Source organism: Lampris incognitus, chromosome 14 (genome assembly GCF_029633865.1).
Source record: "Lampris incognitus isolate fLamInc1 chromosome 14, fLamInc1.hap2, whole genome shotgun sequence".
NCBI classification, from domain to species: domain Eukaryota; kingdom Metazoa; phylum Chordata; class Actinopteri; order Lampriformes; family Lampridae; genus Lampris; species Lampris incognitus.
In genome coordinates this window covers 31,172,993-31,183,131 of record NC_079224.1, presented here as the reverse complement: position 1 = coordinate 31,183,131, position 10,139 = coordinate 31,172,993, and the positions used below count along the sequence as shown (strand labels likewise).

The 10,139-nt window shown below is 38.3% G+C and overlaps 1 protein-coding gene across 1 annotated transcript; it reads right to left on the bottom strand.

The window, feature by feature from the left end:
* Positions 1 to 3,816: 3,816 nt before the first annotated feature.
* ankrd45 (ankyrin repeat domain 45) lies at positions 3,817 to 7,435 on the bottom strand. Its single transcript, XM_056293860.1, has 5 exons — positions 7,201 to 7,435; positions 6,096 to 6,263; positions 5,861 to 5,964; positions 4,854 to 4,992; positions 3,817 to 3,839 (listed from the first exon to the last, which is right to left on the bottom strand). The coding sequence occupies exons 1-5, from the start codon at positions 7,433 to 7,435 to the stop codon at positions 3,817 to 3,819; spliced, it is 669 nt and encodes a 222-aa protein (XP_056149835.1).
* Between the last annotated feature and the right edge of the window lie 2,704 nt (positions 7,436 to 10,139).

Here is a 10,139-nt window from a genome sequence, read left to right as displayed (position 1 = left end):
TCCCCAATGTGCTGGCCATGTCCCTCTCATCTCTCATCCTCTGTCTAACATAAGTACATACAGTCTAAACACCAGGTATTTATAAAAGGTCCAAGCAAATATTTACTGATGCTTTCAATCTATGTATCTCCAGACCTGCTATGTTAATTTCAAATTAACCCCCGATTTCAATAACTGGGCAGATCAAAATGTTCCTCTCATCTATTAAAGAGACCACACCAAGCCTAAGGCACTTCAGATAAAAGTGTGTCCCAAATTACGTGTCATCACTATCATTAATACTGTTATTATAGCCACAGCATGTTGATGTTTCCAGTCCTGAGAGAATGGATTCTTCGAGTGCACTAATATTTTCCTAACTACAGTAAACATGTGGTGTCCAGTAAGAGAGTATTTCATCAGTGCTTGAATTTGCCATGTTTGCATGACCTATTTGCTGGGAGCAGCATTGTTTATTTATTTATTTATTAAAATCGAAAATGGGAAATGATTTTCATGGCAGTCTGGTGTTGTTTTATTTGAACGTTCTGCCCACAGATCCACTCTATGGTGGTGTTGAAACCTAACTGGCGGTTGAATTCCAAATTCAACCAAACACATCACTGATCTATTCCAGGCCTGCACCCAAGAGAGTTTCGTGGAGTGGGAAGTTTATCTGCATCAGTGATAACCTGGATTATCTCTGCTCCCTCTCAAAAGTCTTGCAAGTTTTTATTTGGCTGTCTGGAAATCAATCCTACAAACCACCAACTTCTGCAATGGTTGGCTGCATTTTGGACCGACTGCCATTCTGAGTCCAGCATACAGTAGCTCAACCTGCTTTGGACCCTCTTAGTTCTGCAACCACTTGAGGTCACCTACATATTTTACCCCAAGATGCCCCTGAGCTGTGGAGGAGAGACAGGCAGCAGCAGGATGATGAGAAGGAGGAGGGAGAGCATTGTAAAGCTCTAATATAAGCATTCACCAACAATCAAATCCTTTAACTAATGAAGAGCATACAGATGTGGTAGTTATCAAGGTCTTGTGAATTCATATCAAGTATATATATTCAACTCTGCATTCTGTGTCACAGCTGTGAGCAAAAACAAAGGTGAAAAGTTACTATAATAGCATGTGCTATGTCATTTTTAATGGTGACACAATATGACAGGTCTACTATAAAATTCAATAAGGGTAACATTGTACAGATATTGGACACTGCTGGAGTGGAAGATATTCATTTAGTTATTAAACTTTTAGGTGCATAACATCAATAATTCAGAGCTATCCAGTTTTAGAACATATCTCGTTTTTTGTTTTGTTTTGTTTTTTCCAGTGGCATTATAGCCAGCTAATAACAATCTCAAGTAGTCCTAAAAAAGAATTTACATATTTATTTTCATTGAGACACAAAGGCATTTCGCTGACATTGTTGTCCAGAATGACAGCAACAATGATATCAAGTAACAGCAGAATCAGTTCAAAATCTAAGATCTGCAAAATGCACCAAAAGAGTGCAGAGGTCAAGATATCTGCACTTCAGCTAAGTGGCAGCGGTTTTAATGGACTTACAATTTTCCTGTCATACAGGAGCACCGTGTAGGAGAAGTGTGAAGAGTACGGGTAATTGGATAGCACTCGAAACAGTGAATTTTTAGCCTAGGTAGAGGCGATGACTCGGATAGTGACTATTTTTCCGACTCAGATGGGAAGGTAACTCCAGCATCAGAGAGCTCAAAGGCGCACAGCCAGGTTAACCTGGAAGGCTTTGCTTATAATGCAGCCAATTCTATAATTCAAATACATATTTCCTAAACCAAAATAGAAAATCATCCAAACTTTGTGGACTAAGCTGCCTTATTTGCTCTTGATGGCACTTGGGAGACAAAATCAATAATAGGGAAGGTTAGTGTATTCTCTCAAAAGGTTTGTCCCAGCAGCTTGAATGATAAAAAGAAAAACTGTGAAGACTGGTGTTTAAGTGGGAATTGGGAGATATGACATGACATTCAAGACATATGTCGTGGGTGTATTATACCTTTCTTTGAACACAGAAATGAAAGTGGTGCTATTATCAAAGCATTCGAGAACAGCTTACATAAAACGTCAAGCATACCAAAAGCCTTATCTCGATCAACTGCATAGTGACTGGGGAAAGCAGTTTCTAGTGTGATTATATGTGCAGGTGTGTGCATGCTATCAGATGCAAGGTGTCATTTGATGAAAGTCATTGAGTACATTGCACCTTTAAAATTGACGTTTTGCCTTCGCTGACCTGAATTATTTGGTTAGAACCTAAAACAAAGAAGAATTTTTCAATGGCTTTTTAAGTTATGGATGCCTGAAACAAGGTATATTGGTAAATAACCATCTTTTGATTCCTTAACATTTTTTTTCATCAGCGCAAACCATCTTTTATTATATGTAAATGCTATCTTACTGATTAGCATAGTCCAAAATATCAAGGATAAGGGGTCCAATCAGATCTCAGACCTCTAGTCCCCAGAAACATTTTGACTGTGAAAGTTTGTCTTTTATTAGAGATCTGTTGCCTTAAAGGTCTATACTAAAACAACTTAGTTTCACTGAATATTGATGTACTTGGACACATCCAAGTCAAGAGAGATTGAGTCTGGTGCTTATCTTGAAATTTTAGAGCAATCTATACAATCTTTATGCAAAGCTGTGAATTTCGGCTAAGTGCTGCTTCTGTGGTTATAACTGCGTTATTACAACCATGGATTGTCATAGCAAGCCTATGTGATGCAATACAGGTCACAATCCCCCAACTCCACCCTTCCACCCTCTACTATAAATAAACATCAAATCATTCCGTTAAGGAGTATTTGAGTGAGGGACTTATTGAAAGAGAGAGAGAGAGAGACCAAGCCAAGCCTTCTGAGGCCATGTTCAATGACCTGTCTGTGGAGGGTACCGGTCCTAAAAGGATGCAAGATCATGCATAGCAAAGTATAATATTGAGATAACTTACACTGTGCTGATCATGCCCAATTGTTAAGCCATAGTCTTTGTCCGCTGCTACAGTACAATCCCCAAATCCAGTGGGTACTGTATTTTCACCAAAGATCATCTCCCAAATGCTTGGTAGAAGTGAGAGATATACTTAAAAATAGTCATATCAAATAATAGTCCTATCAGAAATCATTTTCGATCAGTAGTTAAAACCACGGCAGCGTCATTGGTCAGGAAGAAAATTGATAGACTGGAAGGAAGGAAGAAATAAATAGCACCTATTCAGCTGTAAGGAGAATGAACCGAAAATGAAATGGCCAACTATTGTGCATCATTAGACAACCTAGTGTGAATTACACAGTGAATTTTAATCATCTGAGACAAATGAAGCCACTGGAAGAAAAGTCTAATTTATTGTTAATGTCCCAATTAATTATGAATAAATGAGCGAACACAATAGATTACCCAATATCTCTCAGGAACCCTCATGTGCAGGAACAATGCTCCTCTGCTGTTGTGGTAATACACCTGGGGTCAAATCCTCAGGGAGGTATTTAGCAGCAGTAGTGGAGGGTATTGCTGATGGTAAGGATAATAATCTCAACCCACAGCCGTTGAATTGCGTTGGACTTTCCTTTTGGTCAATACGATTGCAGATTGGGCCATAATCCCCCATAGTTGAAGCTGTTTCTTCCCCAACACAAGTCTCATAATATGTAAAGTGACAGTGGATTGACAAGTGCAGAAACTGTGTGGTCATGTGTATTGGTAATGAATAGATTTGTCCAATATTTTTGGAACAACTGGAGGACCCCTGACATTATGAAGACCTTCGCCTCTGTCTTCTGAGACATTCCATGCTTATTTGGCAGGAGCTTGAGCTGCTGCAAAAAGAAATGAGAGTATCCACAGGCAAAGCATACTGTACAATTTATCATTCTCTAATTCAAAGTAGTCTCTGATTATTTTATTTAGAGCTGAAGATAGTTGAAATAGTATGGATGAATGGGTAGAATGGATTTTTTAATGGATTCTCAGTTTGTTTGTTTTTTTTCCTCCAATTGGTTTACTGAGTTCTAAAGACAAAACGTTAGCTTTAATTCATGGTACCGCTATAATGGCTTTCTAATATTTACTATGTTTGTAAACAATGGAGTTGTTGTATTTGTACTATATTTCCAAAACTGATCAGTTATGAAAGTCAAAAAGTACATCTTTCTTCATTTGAAAGTCAACAAAAACCTCAACAGCATATGTAAGTACACACCAAACTGAGATGATCAATAAATTAGAAGTGGTAAGAGGACATTTAAATACTGTATGGTTTCCCTTTTCCCGAGAACACGTGCACAGTCTCAGAGATTAAGCTCTCCCTGTTCTGTAACAGTGGTACAAAAGAGGATGATTTTCTGGGCATAAATGTACTTGTCTGGTTGTAAATCCATAGCACAGTTGAATTACATTTGGGTGTAAAAATTTAGAGAAACATGAATTAAATTGGCAAATTCAATCTCCCATTGCTGTCACTATCACAGTTCAATAAAAGCTTACAGGCCAGATAGATGGTTCTTTGTTTTCTATCTTTTGGAGAGATTAGCCTAATTCATGTTTACAAATACAGCTTAGACTGTTCAATTTACAATTTCATTTAGCAGACGCTTTTATCCAAGGCGACATACATCTGAGAGTTAATACAACATGGACATAAGAATAATATAACATGAATGTAAAATCATGGACTCCTGCACATGATATCCCACCTTAAGTCCTGATCATAAAAGACAAAAAAAAGAGACAAACAATTACTTTTACTCTATACCTTGGGCTATATTATGACACACTTAAAACCCATTCCTCTGTTAAACAACATAGCAAAGTATAATATTGAGATAACTTACACTGTGCTGAGAGCTTAGAGAGAATAGGTTGAAGGGTGTCCTCCATGTGTTTCCTTTGGGCTGTGTAGTCTGAGAGTGTAGGATTTTTGACATTCTGAATCCAATCTGACATGGTGGAGCATGCATTCATGCACTTGTTCTACATTGGCAGAATATCAATTAAGAGATTGTATAACAGGATACTTGCACATTTAGAGTGTTATTCTCATAATGATAGTGCGTAAAAAAAAATCTGTTTTGGCACAGTTCATTCTTACTGTGCCTGATGGAGCTTTGGCTTGATGAGGCCAATGGTTTTAACGAGAAACTTTAACAATGCCAAATAGTCAACAGGACACAGTAAGGTTGCTAATGGAAGGCTTGGGTCCCCCCCACACACACACACACATTGTGACTTGCATATACAGGCCAGAAATTGAATGTAAAAGTAATTTTTAAGAAAGTTTTAGCATGGCGTAATTGGCCAAGTTTAGCATCATTGTGCTGCTCTATACTCTAATGTAAGCTTTGAAAAATTAGGGGCAGTTCAACCTCTTTCCATCTGGTTTTGTTCAGTGTTAAGTGAAGATGTGAAAATATAGGATGATGGTTTGCATGTGAGCATTCCTTAATCAAGAATGAAATGTGTGACTAGATTGTTAGCTAGTGAATAAGTAGCCTGGGTTATGCTGTTATTCTCTGTCAAAGACTGACTCATGTCAAAGTGTTTCCATTACAGTTGACTGACAATTTGGGGGAATACAGCTCATCTGATGCGACACATCTTGCCTTCTTCACGAAATACATATGCAGGAGATTTTATCAACACAGCAGCCTATGCACTCAACCACTGCATGAGATTTGTCAGTTTGTCACCAGGATGCATTGATGAACTTTGATTTAGTTGACTTTCAACTATCCCTGCAACTCAAAATGTAACATTGTAGGATCTCAGCATTCCTTTATGTTTGACACAGACTGCATAGAAATGTTGTGAAATTGAGGTGTATTGTACTGAAATGTGTCACCTTTTCTTCTTTGTTGAATTTGACCTGGATCCCCTGGGTATTTTCTCGGTCAAAGATGGTGTCTGTTACATAACTTATGTATGACAGAAAGTCCTGTTTAGCTTCTGCAACACACAAATACGGAAACACACACTCACAGGCAGATACTGATTAAATATGATGCCAAATATCAATCACCTCTGATGCCAAGAATAAATTCAGAACATCACAGAGCGCCACACACTCAAGCACACACCTGCCAGATCAAGACAGTCAGCACAGTCTGTGTGTGAATATCTCTTGGCTACATCTACAGGTCGCTCCCCTCTGAAGTTCTTGGCCTGTGGATTGGCTCCAAGATCAAGCAAAGTCTTCACAGTCTCCAGGTGGCCCCAACAGGTAGCACAGTGCAATGGGGAATAACCTGTTAAAATCACAAGGTATGTCCTGCTCCACTGACCACACCAAACAATAACAGATTGAAGTGTTTACAGCTTTGTGCCGACATAGGTAAGGTTGCCAAATGACAAAAAAAACAATATTATAAACATTATTGTTTATAAGATGTTACTACTTAATTTTCTTTTATAAGTGTTAGTAAATTAGTTGAATTTAATAGGATCCACGACTACTTTTGGCTGGTCCCGTTAGGGGTCGCCACAGTGAGTCATCCGTTTCCATCTCTTGAATTTAATAGGATAATAGTATATTAGCGTTAGTAAAGTTTCGGGTGATCCTCTCTGGCGACCCCTAACGGGAGCAGCCGAAAGTAGTAGTAGTAGTAGTAGTAGCATTAGAAAAGTTTATAGGTATTAATATTGACATATTAGTTGTACAGTATGTAAGTATTAGTATATTATTATTAGTTTATTATAGTAAAGTACATTAGTATTATATTTTAGTTCAAAACTATAATAGCATCAGAATATTAGCATAATTTATTTATGAATTTATTAGTATAAAGTGTTTGCAGCATATTTGTTAACTGCTTCAAACTAGCTGGGTCTACACAGAAAGTTCCATTGTGAAAAATAAAGTGACTCTATTCTATTCTACTCTGTTCTAACATTCAAATACATTTTGCAGATAGATTAATTTGTTTGTTTACAAAGTAAAACTGAAACATCAGGTTCTTGCTATTGTGAATAAGGGACGCTGGATACACAGGTGGAAAAATAGCTACATTGTTGACTCCTTGTCCTTGTACACACACACACACCTCTCCCCATGAACACCTCCAGCCTAAATTGAATCAATTTGAAGCTATGAAAGAATAAACTAATTAACATGAAGTTCAACTGCATTAATTTGAAAAGAGCTCGTTTGTAATTGCGGGGTTAGCTAACGGAAGATAAGTGTACCCCTTGCTGTACATTTGTTGAGCCGGGCTCCGTGTTTTACAAGCTCGCGGACGATGGCGCTCCTCCCCAACGAACATGCCGCAAACAGGGCGTTCCTCCCCATCTCGTCTGTAAACTCGAATTTAACTCCTTCCTTCGCTTCTTCGCCCCCATTCTCATTTTCTAAATGTTGCTGAAGATTTTTTAAGTCCCCAGCCAACACACAGTTGAATATTTCCTCCTGTTTCGATGCCATTTTTACCAACCGTTCTGCTGGCGTTGAGGGAACTTTGTTGTCGTTTCCGGTTTCCATGGCAACACCATGCGCGTTAGACGGAAGTTGGCTTGTTTTTCGTTCGTTTATTTCGGAGGCGTCCGCTCTCTCGCAACACTTTTGATAATGAATGAAAATATGTTCATGCCCCTTTTGCGGGTGAGAGCAGTCTCGCCGACCTCTTAAGATTAAATTCAACATTATTTTAAGCTTTCCGGCGTAATGGTCACGTTTCTGAGACGTGTTTATCACCTGCTGCATGAGCTTCACCCAAATACATCGTGGAGCTTTTTTTGCACAATTCACCAGAGGCATTTTCCTGACATGATACAAATTTACTCTGCCTTGATTATTGTTTATAATTATTACACTGAAGGCGTGACTGATTTAGAGGTTCATATCAGGCACCTTGTAACGTTGTTTAGAAAGGTGCGATACAAACAAAGTTTATTATTATTATTATTATTATTATTGGGCCCTATAAATATTAAAACAGCGTAGTTGAGTGTGGTGCATCGACATATCGCTCACTACTATTACATAATCTCATAATATAGAGTGCTGGTGCGGTATTTGTGAGACGCTTGAAAATGTATTTTACCTGAAAGTAACAGCTAAAATAGGGTTTTGACTGGTGTAAGTGGACTGAATGCAGGTCCAACGTGTGTAAAACAGGAGCTAACGTCCTGTGATTTTATAAATTGCATGTATACTATACTGCTTAACTGTTGTTGTTCATTTATTTTTGTTTCTTTTTTAATAAACTGCAGTTTTGCTGAACCAGATTTAAGATAAATGTGACATCTATTAAAGCAATATGAAACTTAGGCATCCCCTGTATAGACACTGAATTTACTGAATTGCCTCAAATAGAAAAATTGCTGATGCATTTCCTTGATAAAAGTAACAGTCTCCCGTTTTAGAGGGAACGAGATTGTTGTTACCAAAAACTTAGTCCTTCCTGCTCGACCCACCTCCTGCCCATGAGTGACCAGGGACAGTAGCTCCCCTTTGCTCCATTGAAAGTCAGCATCCAGTCTGTAGGTTCTGGTGTTGATAAACAGCAAGTTGTTTGTTTGACACCAACTGATCAGCAAGAAGACACCAACTGACCAGGAAGAAAATGTTATGTCTGTAGAAAAACGAGTCCCACTGCAGCGGTGCCATCAACAGACTTTTTTGTTGTTGTTGCATATACAGCCATCATTTTCCCCTTGCCCACATGTGCCAGGTCATAGTACATGTGTGCAAGATATTGGAGAATGCAAAGTTGAAACTATGGAGTGGATTTCTTGTGATGCCTTTCAGTTTACATCCAGAACTCACCCGCTTCCATGTTTCCTTTTCATCCTCATCAAGCACTTTATCAAAAGCAAGAGAGGTGAGAACCGCAGAGGTTGTATCCTCAGGTCATTAGCTGAAAGTTGTTTTCTATTTTCTAAACCCCATGAGCCTCCACTGTGTGCTTGCTTTGTCCTTGCCCATCTCAGATTCTGTGTTTTGTTATGTTCACTTATTAGCATTCTTTTGATTTGTTTTCATCGGCTGACTGAATAGCATTTTCACAAGGCACCCATGTTAACTGATGCTAAGTGGGGAATCAAGTGGGTATCCAAACTCTGAAGGGGACTCATTTGTTATAGCTGAAAGGCTAGTGGTGGGAGATGTATCATTGTGTTAATCATGTATCTCAGAGAGCCACTTCATATATTTGACTGCAAGGCTCACCAGACCTTTGGGTCACTGAAAACGTCTTTGACCACTCAGCCTTTTTAAGGACAAATGCAGGAAGCCTATTGATTATTCTTTTTTTCCTTCATTGCCTGGTATTACCCTGTAGAGCTCATTTGCTCATTAACATAAAATACAGATCTGCGTGTCTTTCATCTTACCTGGAGCAAATTCCCCTCTAACTTCTGATTTCTCATTATCTATCATGGTGAGAACGGGACAAAGGGATATAATTGCTGAATATTGCAGGTTCTGTATCATCCCCACCCATAAGGGGAGGGAGAACTTTTGATGTAATGTAATGTAATGTATTCGCTTCACTCCTACGGCTTATGCCTGGATCCTGTATTTCTTAAAAGCCATGGTTACTGCTGTAAATACATCTGTCTGATCCTGGTCTCCTTCATCACAAACTTGCATATTGATTATACCCTTTAGTACCGGTGTGGGCTTGAAGGACAGGACTTCAACTGAATCATGGCTTCCTGATTTGCTGATGCCTGTGTTAGGATAAGGGTTATTTCTGTCTTTGCCTTTTTTAGAGCTGTTAAACTAATTTGGGTTTGCAGTTATTTTTGTTTCCCTTGGAGTTTGAACATGGTTAAAACTGCTAGGGACAGCTGTCGAGAACTTTGATCTTTCTTTAAGCTTCTTTTAATGACGTCTTGGTCAAAGGTACATCCCTTTGGCATTTTATGAAACCTCACTTTATGTTATAAATGTTTTATGTATAGAACACATTTTAATACATCTAATCCAATAATTCATCCTTCTTGTTTTGTTTTGTTTTTTATAGAATCATTATTCCTGAGAATTATTTTCCTTTTGATAAACAATTTAAAAATAGCCTCCACACCAGTGGGATAGAGTAGACTAATATAATAATTATTGTTCAGGTATTCACATCCTCATTGGCTCTCTCTATATGATCTGAACTTTTTACCCTAGATATTTG

Excerpts from the sequence above, each read along its gene's own strand:
- ankrd45 (XM_056293860.1), bottom strand. The coding sequence starts at position 7,435 with ATGGCATCGAAACAGGAGGAAATATTCAACTGTGTGTTGGCTGGGGAC. Across the intron at positions 6,264-7,200 it reads CAACAAATGTACAGCAAGGG|GTTATTCCCCATTGCACTGT; the intron begins GTACACTTATCT and ends TGATTTTAACAG. Across the intron at positions 4,993-5,860 it reads AATTCAACAAAGAAGAAAAG|AACAAGTGCATGAATGCATG; the intron begins GTGACACATTTC and ends CTGCCAATGTAG.